The 18,796-nt window shown below is 40.2% G+C and overlaps 1 protein-coding gene across 13 annotated transcripts in view; it reads right to left on the reverse strand.

The window, feature by feature from the left end:
- The window catches only part of TOX2 (TOX high mobility group box family member 2), a 294,760-nt gene that overhangs the window by 19,334 nt on the left and 256,630 nt on the right, over positions 1 to 18,796 (reverse strand). For all 13 annotated transcript variants that reach the window (XM_078393253.1, XM_072997026.2, XM_078393248.1 and 10 more), the window contains one exon: positions 3,782 to 3,862. In XM_078393253.1, coding sequence (XP_078249379.1) covers positions 3,782 to 3,862 — 81 coding nt within the window. The remainder of the gene's footprint in view (positions 1 to 3,781; positions 3,863 to 18,796) is intronic.

An 18,796-nucleotide genomic window follows, 5' to 3' on the forward strand; every position in this document is an offset into this window, starting at 1 on the left:
TATTTGGTTAGGACAGGAGAGAGCACCTCCTTGCACCCAGGCTAATGAACTCCCTTCCAAGAGAAACTAGGCTGGTGCCCTCCAAAGGCCCTTCTGCTGGCAGAGGAAGACATTTTTATTTTAACAAGTCTTCAGTCACAGATCAATACCTTTTAATGTCAGATGTTGTGCTGTTGTGATGGTGCTCCTAAATAGCTTAACTGACTTTAAACTTTATTAACTGTGTATTTATTTTAGCCTGCTCATTTATTTAACACTATGTTAATATTATAATTTGTTGTGGCTTTTAGCTGGGTTTTTTAAAATTAAAACAGATATTGCAAACTGCATTGAGGAACCAAGATATAAATAAATTAAAATAATAATAACAATCACAAATGGACTTTTTGAACAGTTAGTGTAAAACCCTTGTCTTTTCAACTTTGAATGAACTGCCTTTATATGTGTGAAGAGCCCCTTCAAAGGCTGCAAGAGTTTAAGAATATCAGAGGCATCTAGTTGATTTAGCAGTTTCCAGAATTTCTTTTTATAAAAGAAATTAATTAATACCTTTGCTCTTGTATGATTTTAACTTATTAAGTTTTTATTAACTAATTGGCAAAATCCCGTTGGCACCACTTTGCTCCAGGCTCTGGAAGTGTTTAATTTAACGTAATTAAAAGCTTCCTATCCCCCTCCTTTTAGGTTTCAAGATCCCTGGGGATCTCTTTTATCATGGGAAAGTCTCCAGGAACTTCTGGACGGGAGTAGGGGGCCTCTAATAGAAATAAATTGCCACAGGTGGTCCCTAGGGCAAGTTCTCTGCCATAGAAATACCACCATTACTGCTGATGACAAACATAACCACAAAGCAGCTGTGCATCATAACTATCACAACTATACTCCATGACTGCCCCTTGACCAACTCCCAAGAGGCCAATAGCTTATGCCATCTATAACTATGGACACAATAAATGCTTGCACCTTTTCTTGTCCTCAGCCAAAAATAATTTGTTAACAGACTGAAACACTCCAGTGAAAACCTGACCACAATTGCAAGGTATTTTGCTCCTGTGTAACAGGGAAAAGAGCAGGAGAGTTTTTCTGTTAGTAGCAGCAGTAGCAGCAGTAGTAGCGGGGTGTGTGTGTGCTTTTATAGTCTTCTCCACAAACTGCTCATATTTCTAGTTTCGCAACACAGTTGCTTCTTTCTATTTTATTCATATTGGAGAGTGCCTACTTTTACATGTACTTCTATTTTGTTCTATCAAACTACAAGTAATTCTATTCTGCATAGGTAAAAAATTAACTAGCTGTCTTTTCTCTCTGTTGTTATCAGGCTGAATTCTCTTTCTTCCTCACATCCAGCCGCTATTTCTTTGAGCAAGAATACTCAAAAGCATAATGGATCTTAACGGACAGTATTGCATTCATTCTGCTAAGCCCATATTTTGTGCTAGAATTTGTTAGGGGTATCCCAGAAAGAATAATGCGTTCCTAGCCATTCCTAAATACTAGTCCTATAAAATATGAAAACAGAGGTGCTAGAATTCGGTAGTCAGATGCTAAGAATTTATGGCCTGCAGGTACTGTAAAATAATATGGAACATATGGTGGAAAGAAACAACAGGAAGTGCAGACTAATTTATTCAGTGGAAGCATTGTTTGAGACAGCAGTGGAGATGTATGCCTGCCAGCTTCAAATAATCTTAGATATCACTTGCATAGATTTAACGTCAGTACTATAACTGCACAAATAAAATAGCCATTGTGTATAAACATCTTGTGCAAATTGACCATGGTTCTCTGTCTTTGGTTTCTCGGATGTGAGTACCTGATCAGTTTACCTTAATAAAAGAACTTTTCCAGATATGTTTCTTACACCTGAAAATACAAGGAAGTCCATACTAGACCAGTCCAAAGTATATTCAATACAGTGTTCTGCTTCTGACAGTGGCAGGTGTTTCTCATCAAGTGCACAAAGAGGCAGCCTGTGCTCCCACAATCCCCTTTTTCATTTACAGTGGTGCCTCGCTAGACGATGATAATCCGTTCCACTGAAATTGCCGTTTAGCGAAATCATTGTCTAACGAAACGCATTACCCTATTGGAATGCATTGAAACCTGTTTAATGCATTCCAATGGGGAAGAATCGTCGTTGTCTAGTAAAGATTGGCCATAGGAAAGCTGCTTTGTGAATCACTGATCAGCTGTTTAAATAGCTGTCTTGCGAAGCTTAGGTCCCGAAAACACCCATTTTGCAAGCGTGGAGGGAGCTGTCAAAATCATTGTCTAGCGAAAATTGGTTTGTGAAGCAGGGACCGAACATTGTCCAGCGAAATTCCCCCATAGGAATCACTGTTTTGCGAATCGCTATAGCGATTGCAAAAAGTCGATGTCTAGCAAAAAAACTGTAATGCGGGGGTAACTGTCTAGCGAGGCACCACTGTAATTCTTTGCTCACCATCACCTCCAACCTTCAACAACCTTTGTTCCAGTTGATACAGTCTGCCACAACCTTTGACTAAAACAGTGGTGCCTCGCTTAACGACGATAATCCACTCCAGGAAAATCATCATTAAGCGAAAACATTGTAAAACAAAATTAAAAACCCCACTGAAACGCACTGAAACCCTCCATACAGTGGCCATTTTCGCTGCCTCTATAGCGAGGAATCCGTCCCTAAACACAGCGGGGAGCCATTTTAAGCACCCGGTGGCCATTTTGAAACTACCAATCAGCTGTTAAAAAATCGTTTTGTGAAGAATCGGTTCCCGAAGCAGGGAACCGATCATCACAAAGCGAAAAAAACTATTTATGCAATCGTTTTGCAATCGCAATTGCGACCGCAAAAAGATCATCGTACAGCGATTTCATCATAATGCGGGGCAATCGTTAAGCGAGGCACCGCTGTAATTTGACGAGAAAATGCATTGTCCACAGGCGCAGTGATGCAACGTTCACCAGACTCCTTTTGGGTTTTCTGCCTTTGTTTTAATGGAAAGAATCTTGAATTATTTTACACAGAATTCGGTGGACGCTAAACACTTTGTGTGCTGACATCATCAGCCTTAGGTGGCACAAGTCACACCAGCACAATTGCAGCCTTTCTGTGCCACTGTAAATTAGTTTCCAGGGATAAACCTCTATACTAGTACTTGCCAGCTATATGAATAATTCAGAGCTTGGAACAATTACTTTTCTGAGTGACTGCTCTCAGAATCTCCCAGCTTACAGCCATGCTGGATGGAACATCCTGGGAGCTGCAGTCCATAAAGGTAAATGTTCCAAGAAACCTTTCCTATGTTTTAACAAATGTTAAGTGTAGTGTACAAAATGCTCCAACACAAGATGTGACTATCTCATAGAAGCTAGGTTTTGTTTTTGTTTTGTTTTTATGAAGCTTGAAATATGTTTGTGGATAACATAGGCTTCCTTTGATTATGTGGGCAAACAAGTATTAACCCTGCACTCCAAATCCAGGTTTGAGTTATGGCAGTGAGTGATTCCAGGAGTCTTGCCTCTGAGTCCTGCAATCTACCAGGGTAAACTAGGTATTATTTTGATGCAGCAGGTGGGTGGGGGGAATGGGGTCCGATATCCTTGCAATATATATTTGAGCCATGCCATCGGGTATTTCTCTCAGCTTTAGCAGAAGGTAGTTAACACTGAAATTAGTTTTGATAGCACAGTTACAGCACATTTCTTATAAATTTGCTCCTCCCCAGAGATTTCCATGAGTTGCAACTAATTTATCATTGCCACATCCATAGAGATTCACATATGAAACATAGTCTGTTACCTTGGAAACCAAACTGGCCCGGTAGGCTGCCAGAGCTTTTAGATACTCTTTCTTTGCTGCTTCAGTTTTCCTTTTATATGCCTGAAAAACCCAAGAAGAGAATATTAATTAAACAAACAGAATAGGATGATACTTCTCTGACTGCACTGTGGCTTTCCTTTTGCATGTTGCTCAAGGGTTCCAGGACCAGTTTTGATTTGCTGCAAGAAAAAAACAGCCTTCCATTTATGATTCATGTGAGGATGGAACTCGTAAGATATTTCCAAAGACAAAATATGCAGATTGAATCAAAATTGCCATATCCAACTGTGGATTTAGGAAATGTTACGTGGTCTTATCAGGAAGCTATCCTATATGTTTTTCTTTAGTGTACTAGAGAGCTCACTTGGCTAATAAGCAAGGCCAGCTCTACCACTGGGCAATGAATGCTAGTAGTATTTCTGGCAGAGTAGTAGTAGTATCTCTGGTATGTTTCCATATTACAGTGGTGCCTCGCTTAGCGACGTTAATCCGTTCCAGGAAAAACGTCGTTAAGGGATTTCGTTGCTAAGCGATTTTTAAAAGCCCATAGAAACGCATTAAAACGTGTTTAATGCGTTCTTATGGGCTTAAAAACTGACCTTATGTGAAGATCCTCCATAGGGGTGGCCATTTTTGGTGCCTCTAAAGTGAGGCAAAACAGTGGTCGCCATTTTATTTTTCCAGTGGCCATTTTGGAACCGCCGATCAGCTGTGTGAAAATGGAGCGTTTGCGATGATCGCTTCCATGCGATCATCGCAAACGCCCCATTTTCGCACAGCTGATCGGCAGGGCTTCGGGATGATCGGGGGGAAGCGCTTTGCCCCCATCATCCTGAAGCCCGCATTTTCGCCCAGCTGATCAGCGAGGCTTCGGGATGATCGGGGGGAAGCGCTTCCCCCCCATTATCCCAAAGCCCGCATTTTCGCCTAGCTGATCGCCGGGGCTTCGGGATGATGGGGGAAGTGCTTCCCCCCCCATCATCCCGAAGCCCACATTTTCGCCCAGCTGATTGGCAGGGCTTTGGGGTGATGGGGGGAAGCGCTTTCCTGCGTTCATCCTGAAGCCCCGCCGATCAGCTGTGCAAAAATGGGGCATTTGTGATGATCGTGGAAAAGCGATCATCGCAAAGCGACTTTTCCCCATAGGGAACATCGCAATGCGATCGCAAAAGCGATCACAAAATCTTCATCGCTATGCAGATTCATGGTTAAACGGTGCCTCGCTTTGCGTTAAGCGAGGCACCACTGTATAATTATTGCAATTAATTTAATTCTAATTTAACTATAATTATTATGAGAAGCCCCACTTTTTGGGATGAAAAGGCAGAATTTTTTTTATCTGAGTAATGAATAACACTGTCTCTATAGCAATCACAGTGTTGTCCAGAGTTCTTACCATTGCCTCATTTGCTAAGCAAGACTCTTATTTATTATTATTCATAATTTTCTTTTAAATAATTTTATCCTGCATTTCTCCTTAAAAAGGACCCAAGGCAGCTTATATAATTAAAAGACAATATTTAAAGCTAAAAATAATAAATATGCAAATACTAAAAAGGATTTAAAAAATACCACTCTAAGAAATGGAAAATAAAAGCAATACTAAAAATACATTCAGAAAAGTAAGACACAACACTGAGGGAAAACCTTCTGCCTGCTAGCAGAAGGACAACAAAGATGGAGCCAGCCTAGCCTCCGGTGGGAGGGAGTTCCAAAGTCTGGGAGCAGCAACAGAGAAGGCCCTCTCCTATGTCTCAACCAAATGTGCCTGTGAAGGTGGCAGGGCCAAGAGAAAGGCCTCTCCTGGTGCTCTTAACACCCAAGCAGAGTGTAGCCACATGTATATACTGGAACTTAGGAAAACCAATTTTAATAAACGTAGAACAATGACAGGTAAGGTCCCATGGCAGGTGATCCTAACGGAAAGGTGTCCAAGATGGGTGGGAGTTTCTAAAAAAAGGAAATTCTAAAGGCACAACTACAAACAATTCCAATAAGAAAAAACGATGGAAAATAGCAAAAAAGATCGATGTGGTTTCACGAAAAGCTCAGAGAGGACCTGAAAACAAAACAAAAAAGGATATATATAGGTGTAGCTAGGAAATCAAAGGAATGCCAGGCTGCAAAGGAGGAGCACAGCAAAGAATTGCAGAGATGATGTTAGGAAGGCAAAAGGTGAGAATGAGCTGAAGTTAGCAAGAGATGCTAAAAGCAACAAAAAACCCCATCCTTCATGTACATGTATAGCAAAAGACAGAGAAAAGAAACAGTGGCCCAGCTACTTAATGGAGATGGGAAAATGATAAGAGCTGACAAAGAAAAGGCAGAAGTGTTCAAGTCCTATTTCAGCTCGTTCTTTTCCCAAAAGACATTCTATGCTCCTCCATGCTGTGGTGTATTAGAAAATTAAAAACACATCTGCAGCATCAATTTATTATTGAAGGAAGTCTGCAAATGAGGGGCTTTGTCACCCACTGAAGAAGGAGCATAACACCTGAATGTCCCACTGTCAATACTGTGCTCTATATATGGCATCTGCCTAATCAAATGGCAGAGATATGACATCAAACCCTTTATTGTACAGTACCGGGAGGAGTCAAAGTAGAACTTGAACAATAAAATTGTTAATATTTATTATGGAAGGGGGGGAGCAAAAAAAAACAACAACCCTAAAATTTATTCCGGGTGCCCTGATCTTATTAGAACATCTTGGCAATTGGGATGCTTTCATTTGCATAAAAATTACATGAGATAAAAACCAGATTTAGGCCATTTATATATAGTTGAAATCGAGGTTTCCAAACACCTTAACAAGAAAAACTTCTTTGTGGTTAACAAGCGAAACCAATTTGAGTTTCAAAAAGCCGATCCCAATTTCTGCACAAGAGTCCCAGGAGAGTATCAGGTTTTGTCAGTGAATAAATTTCCTACTTTTAAAAATTTACTTCAGTTACACTCAAAAAGATTTAGCTCCAGGGAGAAGTTGCAGTTTTTGTAGATAATGATCCTCTCTCTCAAGGTAAGATGTTAGAAGTATAAGCTTAACCAGCATTTGATCTCCTTAATCTCAGACTGAATTGATCATATGCAGCAATTCTTAAGAAAACCAAAGAAACCCAGGACAAATAGTTGTAAGAAGTGACAGTAAGGACTGCATTAATCAAATTGTTCATGTCTTTACTTAGATTCCACCTGTAGCTTTGCAGTCTGTCTCTAAAAACAGGTTTTCTGATAATTGTACAAATGTAAGAAAAGGCTAGATAGCGCAATGGTTTAAATATATATGGCTGCGGAACCAGAGGTTGGGAGTTCAATTCCCCACTGTGCCTCCTGTGAGCACATCCAGCTTGTGTGGCCTCAGGCAATCTTCACAGTCCCAGGTTGTCCCCAGAAGAAGGCAGTGGTAAACTATTGAATATTCTCTACCTGGAAAATCTTTTAAAAGGTTGCCATAACTCTGAATTGACTTGATGGTACATGATTATTGCTATTAAGAGAAGGTGATGGAAAGAGTATGAGGTTGAGCTCTGCACTTCACATTTCTAGAGCCAGATGGCAGTTAAATGCCATGTCCCCCTAAGTGAAATGGACTAGATTGGATGACCAGGCTGCTATTCAATTCCAGTTGAAAGTGAAGAAGACGATCAAGGCATTTAAACAAACACAAAACAGGTGTTTGCTCCACACTACAGAAGGGAAACACACCTTGCGCTCACAAAAACAGATGGAATAAAATTAGAAAATGTTCTTGCCGGGATAAGGAATTGGTGTGACTTTTTTTTTTAACTGACAAGTTGTGGCCCAAAGAGTGAGTAGCCACTGCCTGCTATCAAGAGCCATTTATGCTTTCCATGTACAGTAGTTTAAATACACACCCTCCAAAGTCTTCTAAAACTTTCTGGGCAAGGATGGGAAGAAAGTTGCTCATCAGAGGTTTAAAGTATAAAGAAACACAACACTGACATAAAAATATACAAGTATACTGTCAGCGGCATTGCTCTACTTTTAGAACCCAGTTTTTCATTTGCAGATTGATGCACTAATGGCTTCTTTAGAGGCTTAACATCTTCCAAATGAGTTCCCTAAATGCAGCTGCAAAATCCAAATCCAGGGCACAAAATTACTGTATATCATGGCAATAAGAGCTATAAACAGTGATAAAAATGTCATTTCTCCCATCCAATAGAATGTGTGTTAGATGGTGGGAGAGGTCTAAAACCTGTTGTTAGAGGCTGGTTAGATACAGAAAATTGTCATGTTTTAGGAATTACCATGTTGCTTATAGATATTTTTAATGTCCTGCTGTATATAGTTGTTAGAATTACAGGGTTTTCACCGATAATTATATATATTGACACTGCAAGAGCCTTATGCAAATTATCTGTTTATGGTTGTAATGGGCTGTTGAATAGCAATTGCTCAAACTCCAAAATTAAGGTGTTTGGTTACCACATCAGTGGTTATCATAAGTTCAGTGTCTGAACTTTTGGGGGATTTCTCTTTTTTTCTTCATGCAGAGATTGGAAGAGACTTTTAAAATAAATGGTTGGCAACCCTTGAAGCTATAGTCTAAAGAACTAAGCTTTCCAAGGTTTCCCAATGTGTTGCTCTAAACAGTCAAACCAATATAGTCAAATGAATTGTCTATGAGACTCTTCAGTTACAGAAAGCTTCTAATTAAGATGGCTTTTTTAAAAAAATGGTCTAAATCCCTAATTGGGATTGGGGAACAATACTGGGGTACAATCTACTCAATGAACCAAAATCCCATGGAAGATATTTTAAAGCACTCTTAGCTTTTCCAAAAATTAATTCAGTCTGTCTCATCAGAACGAAGACTGAAATAATCATGCCACACAATGCTATCCAAGGGAGATTATTAAAATATTGAAGATCTCTGGCCTATAGTACTTTGTTAAAAACGTTATCTGTAGAAATATATTATTTATGCTAGATCAGTGGCTCTGGTGTAAAGATCCCCAATTAGTCATCTTGATTTACAGATCCTAAAATCAAGTGTTTGTTTGGGAGACAGGAGGGGAAAAGCTTTTATATTTTGTATCCATCTGCAAGGCAAAAATTAATCTATGAGTCATTAACTAGCTATGAAATCCAAAATGGCTTTAGTTAGTATTTTGCACAGTAAACAACACTGAAGGTGCTATTAGCATTTGCATTATATTTGACCTAGTGACACCATATATGGAAGGTGTTTCTGTACAACACAAAACACCACACAGATTGACTTTTGGAATGCCACTGAGATACTTCTGCAAGCTGCACTCAGAAGCAGGCTAAAAGCTAATGCATGCAAAGCAGAAACATAAAATGTTTGGATATGTTGGAGAGATGGGGGAGAAACAGTTTCTCCACTTTTTCAGGCAACAATAGTCTTAAGTGGGGACAGGTTCAAATGTATGCACTATTGACTTCTTCATGAAACACACAATTATTTTATTGTTTAAGGGAAGATGTCACTTATAATTTCGTTAGTTTTAAAATTTGGCCTTTTTGTGAAATTTACCAAGCAATTCCATTTATTAATCCACTCATTTCACTATTCCAGATAGGGCATTCTCCTCTATGTGAAAGAGCCATAGGAATGATAACTCACAAGTAAGGTCAACCTTGCTTAATGAACTTTACTGTTTGGTAAGCATTCAAAGTAATATATATCCAAAAGCATTGCTCCATCTCAATATATATCTCAAGCCAATAAATATCTCTGGTGAAAATGTTCAGTGGAATTTATTTATTTATTTATTTATTTATTTATTTATTTATTTTTATACCCCGCCTATCTAGTCATTTCGACCACTCTAGGCGGCTATATGTGGAATATATATGTGGAACCAAAAACAAAACAAAAATATTGTGCCAAATTTATCGTACTGTGAACCTCTGTGGATTACAATCCATTTCTTCAGACACAAGATATTTAAGACCTAGGTTTGTAGAAAATGCTGGTAAGGCCACACCTGGAATATTGTATACAGTTCTGGTCGCCACATCTCAAAAAAGACATTGTGGAACTGGAAAAGGTGAAGAACAGAGGAACTAAAATGATAACTGGGCTGGGGCATCTCCCTTATGAGGAAAGGCTACAGCATTTGGGGCTCTTTAGTCTAGAGAAAAGGCTCCTGAGCAGAAATGTATAAAATTATGCAGGGGATAGATAAAGTGGATACAGGGAAGCTCTTTTCCCTCTCACATAATACTAGAACTGGGGGACATCCACTCAAATTGAGTGTTGGGAGAGGGAGAACAGACAGAATGAAATATTTCTTTACCCAGTGTGTTATTAGTCTGTGGAACTCCTTGCCACAGGATGTGGTGATGGCATCTGACCTAGATGCCTTTAAAAGGGGATTGGACAGATTCCTGGAGGAAAAGTCCATCGCAGGTTATAAACCATGATGGGGATGTATAATTTCCAGGCTTAAAAGGAAGGTACCTCAAAATGCCAGATGCAGGGGAGTGGTATCAGGAAACAAGTATCTAGTTATTTTGTGTGCTCCCAATTGGCATCTGGTGAGGCCACTGTGAGATACAGGAAGCTGGACTAGATGGGCCCTTGGCCTGATCCAGCAGGGCTCTTCTTATGACCTTATGCATATACAGATAGAAAGGTGGAGAACAAGTGAGGTGAGAATGTTGATGAAAGTTACATTGGTAATGAACTTTCAGAATGACAATGGCACCCTTAACAACAATAATGAACATTGAAAGTGCTGATTACATAGACACTGTGTTATCAGCAATCAGCTTGTCCATCAGTTGACATAAATGGGAGGCTGTTATCATTGAAGCAAGGGCAGACATGGTTTTCATGAAATTATGCTGAATTCAGAGCTAGGTCAAAAAAGAACTTGGCTGACTATATACGAATATGTATAAGAAACTTACACACATATAGCATGCATAGAATCATTTGATTGGAATCTCTGAATATCATACAGTACATCATCCTATCTCTTTCTCTCCGTTCTATTTCTCCGTTCTATTTCTCCTTGTTGCTATTTTCCACAACAGTTTCTTTGAGATCAGTAACAGAATGTTCTAGGAGTTTAAATGTTTTGAAACTTGCTCTTGTGTGTTGCTATTTTCAGTGTCAGATTTGTGTCCATTTATTTTATTCTGCAGGCCTATTGTCCTGTTTGCCTTAATTAGAATGCAGAGGAGCAGTGCTGGCAACTCTAAAAACTAGTGACAGAATTCCACAGAAATGTAAAGACTAAATTCAAATCTAAGCCAATACATCGCAAGAGCCTTGATAAGGCAACATGTGTCTCCTTCCCCCAAAAGACGAAACAGGCAGTTCCAGAAGGCCCACTATACCCTAAGTGTTCATATCATTGCTGTTGGGATGTCAACCCATATGCCAGCAATGGGTGTAGCTATGTAAAGGATACAACAGACTTCTTGAGGAAATAACAATCCATTCTCAACTTCTCAGATGCCGCTGTCTTAAACACCATACTTCACATCAATGCCTCACATAAAGATGGACTGCAAGCTATTCTGAATCAGGTTACAAACCATCTGGCTACTTAAACACATGGCCTTGTGCTCACACATAACTATTTTATCTTCATCAATAAATGTATCTCCAGATCAGCAGCATGACTGAGGGTGCATGTGTGATGCCATAGTATACAAACATATTCCTAGTTGACCTGAAACAATGTTTTCTCAGCTCCTGCACTCATGGGAATGAATCATTTGAGAAATACCACCAAAACCTCAGTAGCTTTCAGTCCACCATTAACATGAACCCGGACGAGTCTACACAATAGATATCCTTTCTGTACACCACTGTGGAGCCACACAGTAGGCACCTTTGCATTACAATATATTGAAACCCTTCAGATCTTTTCAATCACTGAAATGCCTCCAGCTTCTATGTGGAACACACCACAAAATCTATGGCACATAGCCAAGCTTTCCAGAGCAATCTGATCTGCGTGGATCTAAAGAATGGAGACTCAAAACTCATAGATTTATAGCAGGCATTTCTAAGAATATAGTGCCTACCTATGTGGTGAAAAAGCAAATTGACAGTGCAAAATTCGTACCTAGAAACAACTTACTAGAATACAGACCTGTAAGAGAAAATAACAGAACACAATTGGTGGTCAACTACAACTTCCAGTTAAGACCACAAAAATGTATAATCAACAGTTTACAGCCCATTCCTTACAGCCTATAATACTTTGCCAGGCACTGGTTGGCTGGTCTGTGTTCACTTAAAGATAGCATCCCTCCCCAGACTTTTTTCTTCTGTTTTTAAAATAATAGGATATATTGTTTACACTAAAATCCAAACATCTAGAATCCATAAACTAAAACACAATAGTAAAAAAAAAAGCTTGCAATTACAGCTGTTTTGAATTCCTTAGGGTGATACCCCATTTAAAACTGTTATTGATATACAACTGGCCATAAAATATAAATACAGAGACAGGAACCAAGACCTTGCTATAAGCCAAGCTGTCAACTTTGGCAGCCCACTCTGGGCCTCAAAATGCACCCACAACATTACAGACTAATTTACTTGTTCATTTGCGAATGCAATCTATGCCAACCTTTGCCAGCAGTGCCCCTTACATTCTGCATATGCCAAACACAACAAACTCTATGAAAGAGACTAAAGGTGGAAAAAAATAGCTTCAAGAGTTGAGAGAAAGTTTGTCTATATTCGAAGATTCCAGTGTTTAGCAAAAGATTCTTAGCACACTATGGGTGAAATCCTGTTGCCTAACTTACACCACATAAAATTGATGATGTCATCTGCCATGGTGATTTTTCAGAAATAAAACATTTCCAATTCTTCCCCAAAGATCCTGAGGTTCCTGTGTAACCACTTCTATCATAGACAAGTTGCTAGGTTTTGTGGTGGTGGTAAACCTTCAATTACTGAAAATGTCATTTTGGGGAATTAAAGATTTTCCTCTCCTGTCTCACAGTCCCCAGCAGCTTCCCAACGATCAAAGTGATTACACAGAGCCTCAGAACATTTGGAGGAGAAATCACAAGTGATTCATTTATGAAAAATGATGATATCATCAGCCTTACGTGGCATAAATCAGCCATTATCAATGGGAGCCCTATAGCCCCCTGAGGGGGGTTGGAACACTTGAAGGAGGCCACAGATTAAAAAAAGAATATATTCTATTTTTCTATTCATCTGATCCAGGGAGCCCTGGAACCTGAGAAGAGCTCCTAAAAAGGTCATAGCCCCCCCCGCAAAGATGGGAATGACTGGTGTAAATTACACAACAGGATTTCAGTTTATGTACTGTATACCAATACTCTAGTTTCATCTACATTTTTGAGTACAGCTATCACTATTATGTTTTTTCCTTGACATAATTCTGATGTCAGCACAACTTTCTAAAACCCATCTTCAGAGCTTATCATTGTTATCAATGGATAGACATGCTGACTGGTGATAACAGGATGTCTATGTAATTGACACTCTTAATGTCAATTACTGTACTATTGTTTTTGATGTCATTATCGTCATGAAAGCTCGTTACCAATGTAACTGTCAGCATTAGAGATGGGCACAAATCGCTGGTTTGGCATGGTTTGGTTATTGGCCATACACATCTGCAGTGTGCTGCCCTGCCCCCTCCAGCAGGCACCCATTCAGAGGAAGAGCCCTGGCTTCCCTGCCTTGCCTCCTATGTGTGCTCCTTCTGAGTGTATGTCTGCCAGACGGGGTGGAGTGCCAAACCACAGATCAGCTGTTCAGCGGTAAATGAACCAGTCCAAATTGCCAAGCCAGAGGTTCCTGCCCATCTCTAGTCAGTAACTTTCCTTCATCTCACCCAGATCTTATCCCTCCACTGTGGACTATGTATATGTAAACCAGTGGCCTAATTATTATGCTCCATGTGTTTGAGGAAGTGGATAGGAGTCCACAGAAGCTCACAGTCAAATAAATTTGTTAGTTTTAATTGCCACCATACTTTGTTTTTATAATAATTATACATGCTCAAACAAACAAACAGAGCTAGTTTTTCAAAAACTAGAAAAATGTTCGTATGTGTCTTTAAGATTGCAGCTTTAGTTTCCAACAAGCAACATTATGAAGGCATACAATAAAACAGAGAAAGAGAGAGAGGAAAACAGCTGCTCCCTGTGCTATTTAACTGTTTCCATGCCAGCACTTGCAGCTGATTAGTGAGAAATATGTAAGTTGGAAATAAAAGCCACATTAAGTGTGGAATCTCCAAACTACGTCATTTAGTCACAGCACTAATAACTACTTGGACATCAAGTTAAACTTTTTATATCAGCACTGTATAGCAGAAAAAAAACATGTGTCTCTGTAATGCTTTTGATTGTCTTATGCACCAAACATTTTGAGTGAAAGTCAAAGCTCAGAAAAGTTACTCTTTTTTTGGACTATGATTCCCAGAATCTCCAAATAGCATGTCTAATGGCGATGCTGGCTAAGGGATTCTAAGACTCCGTTCTATTTTCTATTTGAAAGTTTTCTGTTTTCAATTGTAAAAAATAACTTCCCCAAAACAAAAGTAAAGCCTTGTCTAAAAAGCATTTTACTTATTCCAAAAGACAGTGTTTATCAGAATTACCAGTTTTTCCACAGAAAGAATAGGGGTGGGTGGGTGGGGAAGAGTTACTGGGGGGAGGGGATCAGTTTTGAAGCATTTCTTCTCCTCACCCCTAAATGTTTTGCATTGCTGATGGTGGATCCTACACTCTCTGTTAGTCCTCACATGGTCACTTGTGTGTGTGCACCACTAGCAGCTTTAACTTCTAGTTCCCATGTAGAGGGAGATCAAGTAAAATTGACCCATGCAGTAGCTCTTTATCACTCCATTTAGACATTTCACTTAGGAGATATAAAACCATCCCATCTTATAAACCAGGGCTTTGGGCCTTGAGTTTCGGTTGACGAATTCTTGATTAAAGTCCTGAACTACTGATCCTTGTGCACAAATCCATACAGAGAGAAAAATAGGGAGTATGCTCACTGGCTGGATGATATTGAGGGAAAAGGGGAGGCCAGGATACAGTCTTTATCCAGTCCCTCAAAAGGTGCCTGGCACTGTTACAACCAAACACTGCCAGCCATCTGTTAAGGGATGTTGGGGCAGCCTCAATCTATCAAAGATCATTGCACTGGGACTTCTATTCTGTACAGATCTCCTCTCTCAGATTGGTGTTTAATGCTTTAAATATAAGTTAATTGGTGGAGCTAACAGCAAGCAAAAGACCCAACTCTCTTGGAGGGTTTCATGCTAAACAGCACAGATACTCCTCTTCCCACTTTCCAATTCCAGTCTGATGAAATTTACATTATTCCCCCTCCTTCTATTCCCCTTCAAAACCTAACAGAAAGTCTTTCTTTTATAATGAAATTATTATGATTATTTCCCAACAAACATGACTGCATTCCTGAACAAAGCAAAGCTGAAATAATTATATCTTTTAAACCCCATTCCACATTTCAAATGTATGTCTTCTTCTTCTTCTTTCCTTAATGTTGTTTCATTTTCATTCTCTTATCTGACTGGAGAAGAAAAGAAAGTGGAAATTCACAACAATGCACAAAAGTGGGTGAGTCCAGAGGATGGACAACTATTTTAACAATTGAGCTGACTGATACTGAACAAGAAAGATATATTTGGTTTTGGACATATTAATGTTATTTACCTGAGACCTTATTTGGAAGGTATACTTGGCATAACATCTGCTTGCCTTTTTTGGCCTCAGAGACCATAGCTAAAACCATACCTGACAGCCTGAAAATCCACGGCAATATATGAGCAGATATTCCTACCAATACGCACTTGTGTGAAAGGGGATTAGGAATGAGATTCAATTAAATTCCGATGAAACTGGGCATCACTCTAATCTAATCGTCCAACACAGACTCCATGGCAATACTAATTTCAGTTATTCATCCAGTTCAAAGTTGGCTGGATAGCTCAGTGAGTAAGGTATCTGGCTGTGCATCCACAATCTGAGAGTTCAATTCTCAACTGTGCCTCCAAGAGAAGAGTCAGCCTGTGTAGTCTTGGACAAGCACAGATACTCCTTAATGACAAAAGACTAAATATATATATATTCTGATTTTTTTTTCACAGATAATTTGCCACACCTGTAGGTTTATTTTGCTATCTGTTAATAGCAGCATTCATTAGTCATTAGAGGTCTGGGAGGGTGCTGGGAGGGAGGGGAGAAGAGCAAATGTCTTACTGGTTATTGGTGGGGAGGGTAGAAATCAGAGTTGAAAGAAACATATGTCAGAGTAGCAATCCTGGTGCATCTATATCTTAGTGAGGAACCAGTAATTGTGTCATAATGAAATTTCAGTTTTGATAACCAGTTAATTAGATGAGACAATCATTCCAAACCCAGCTGATGCCCATGGAACCGCTCTGTGTCAAATATGCATGCTGGATGACAGGAATAGCTGCACTCTGTAAACTTTGAATTTCAGCCCAACTGATTTCAACAGAGCAGTACTTGGCATTGTAACTGTAGAATTCAAAGCAAACTGGGCTTCTCACATCAAAATTCTCTTCCTGAATCACAGGCAGTGGCCACCATCTCCAAAATCAGACAAGTACCAGTTCATAGACTGTCATTGACTACTTAATCAAAGGCACATAACTCAATCACAACCATTAATTATTGACATTTGCCATCTAAAAGACCATACGGCCAAACTAGGTGAGACATTAAACACGTATTTGTATTTAACATGCAACTCTTTAATCTTCTCTCCTTAAAAAGTCAGTTGAGAAAGCCTGACAATAGCTAGAACTGAAGCTGGTATAGTGATGGAGAATTAAGCCTTCCTCCTTGCTGAGTCCCTGTAGAATATGCCTTCTCCATGGTTGCTTCTGAGGAAAGTCCTCTATTGCAATTAATAGAAGATCTCTTCTCGGTGAGGATTTCAATCAGGTCAACAGCAGGGAAAGTCCCCTGCACAGACATAATAACTCCTATTAATTACCAGGTGATGATATGTGCATATTTTAAACTCACCTGTTAAGTGCAACCAGGCAGGTCCACTTTGGTATAAAGACTGTGTACTTTATTTAGGCCTTTGTCATTAAGAAGTCTGGATTTATGTATTTGCGAAGGCTTTCACGTCCGGGATCTAATGGTTGCTGTGGGTTTTTCGGGCTCTTTGGCCATGTTCTGAAGGTTGTTCCTAACGTTCTGCCAGTCTCTGTGGCCGGCATCTTCAGAGGACAGCACTCTGTGATCTGGTGTAGTATGCTTGAGAGTACAGTATTTATGGCTGTGAGATAGGCTTATGTCTTTTTCTGTAGATGGGTGATTAGTGTGTCTTGTTGTGGGTGTATTGTTGTGATAAGAAGGAGAGATTATCTGTCACTGTGGTTGATGGGTGTCATTAGCTGGTCTTTTATGTGTAGTGATTCCCGGTCCTTGTGGCTGGGTAGAGTTCATTGACCTTTTGCACACTGTATTATTCAGAGCTGGGAGCCAAGTTTTGTTGAGTTTCAAACTTTCCTCTTTGGTGCTAGTGGATTTCAATGGCTTCCCTGTGCTTTGCTTCTCCCAGCTCAAACCACAGTCCCTCCTATGTGAAGAGTAATAGTTACTGATCACAATAACTGTTAGTGGTGATGTGCCTTTGAATGTCATCTGCTAAAGAACATTTGTAGAGAAGTGCTATTGTATTCATGTCCAACTTGAGGGCTCATCATACAGTAGGCCTTTGCTTGGGTGAGTCAAAAGGAAAACAGCAATAAACACTCTCCACAGTTTGGCAGGACTGGCTCAGGGCTTTGTGAGACACAGCAGGATATGCACCCCTTACTCCAGTCAAGATGTATAATATTCAAGATCAGCCAAGATATTTTATCAGTCTGAGGCAAGGAAATCCCATAACCTTCCCCTGCTATTAGTAACAAAATACAATAGCAACTAAAAAGGAAACTAACAATTTGCTGCCCTTTCACAATGCCATAGCGATGCCAGTCTGCCTAAAGATAAGGATGGCTCTGCTTGTCAGATAATCTATACTGCCAATATCTCATAATCTTTCTTTCGTGGCTGAAAAACTGTTACACTGTGCTGATTCCAAGTCATGATGTAACATTTTGGATCATGAATTGCAGCAGTGGTCCCCAACCTTTTTGGGACCATGGACTGGTTGGGGGAGTGGGCTCCATGCCCAGGGGGCACCCCATGCTCGCAATGTGTGTTGCGCTTGCATGCATGCGCACAAGCATGACACACCCTAGTGCGAGCACAGCAAACCCCAGCACGAGCGCAACACGGCCATCAGGCATGTGGCGGGGGGGTGGAAATCCGTCTCTGCGGCCAGTTCTGGGAAGCCCACGGACTGGCACTGGGCCACAGACCAGGGGTTGGGGACCCCGGTTTTACAGTCACTAAAGCAAGTCACTGAGTTAGACATCTGGCTGTGGAGCCAGAGGCTGGGAGTTCAGTTCCCTGCTTTGTGTTTCAGCTTCGTGTTCCAGGTTGTATGGCCTTGGGCAAGCTACACAGTCCCAAGATGCCTCCAGAAGAAGGAAATGGTAAACTACCGTATTTTTCGCTCCATAAGACGCACTTCCCCCCCAATAGTTGGGGAGAAAGTATGTGCGTCTTATGGAGCGAATACAGTAAAAAGGGTTCAACCACTACCTCCCACTGCCATGCTACAGCAGTGGTCCCCAACCTTGAGCCTCCAGATGTTCTGGACTTCAACTCCCAGAAATCCTGGCCAGCAGAGATGGTGGTGAAGGCTTCTGAGAGTTGCAGTCCAAGAACATCTGGAGGCCCAAGTTGGGGACCACTGGTCTACAGTACCTGATAAGTGACTTTCTTTTAAGTTTTTTAAAGTTTCTGACCTTTCCCCCCCATAAAAATGCATTAATTAATTTTCAATGCATTTCTATGGGAAATCTGGATTCAACTTGCAAACTTTTCAACTAGTTCTCGGCATCTAATAGAGAATGTATTTCCAAAGGGTTG

The sequence above is a fragment of the Pogona vitticeps genome, chromosome 4 (assembly GCF_051106095.1).
Source record: "Pogona vitticeps strain Pit_001003342236 chromosome 4, PviZW2.1, whole genome shotgun sequence".
Lineage (NCBI taxonomy): Eukaryota > Metazoa > Chordata > Lepidosauria > Squamata > Agamidae > Pogona > Pogona vitticeps.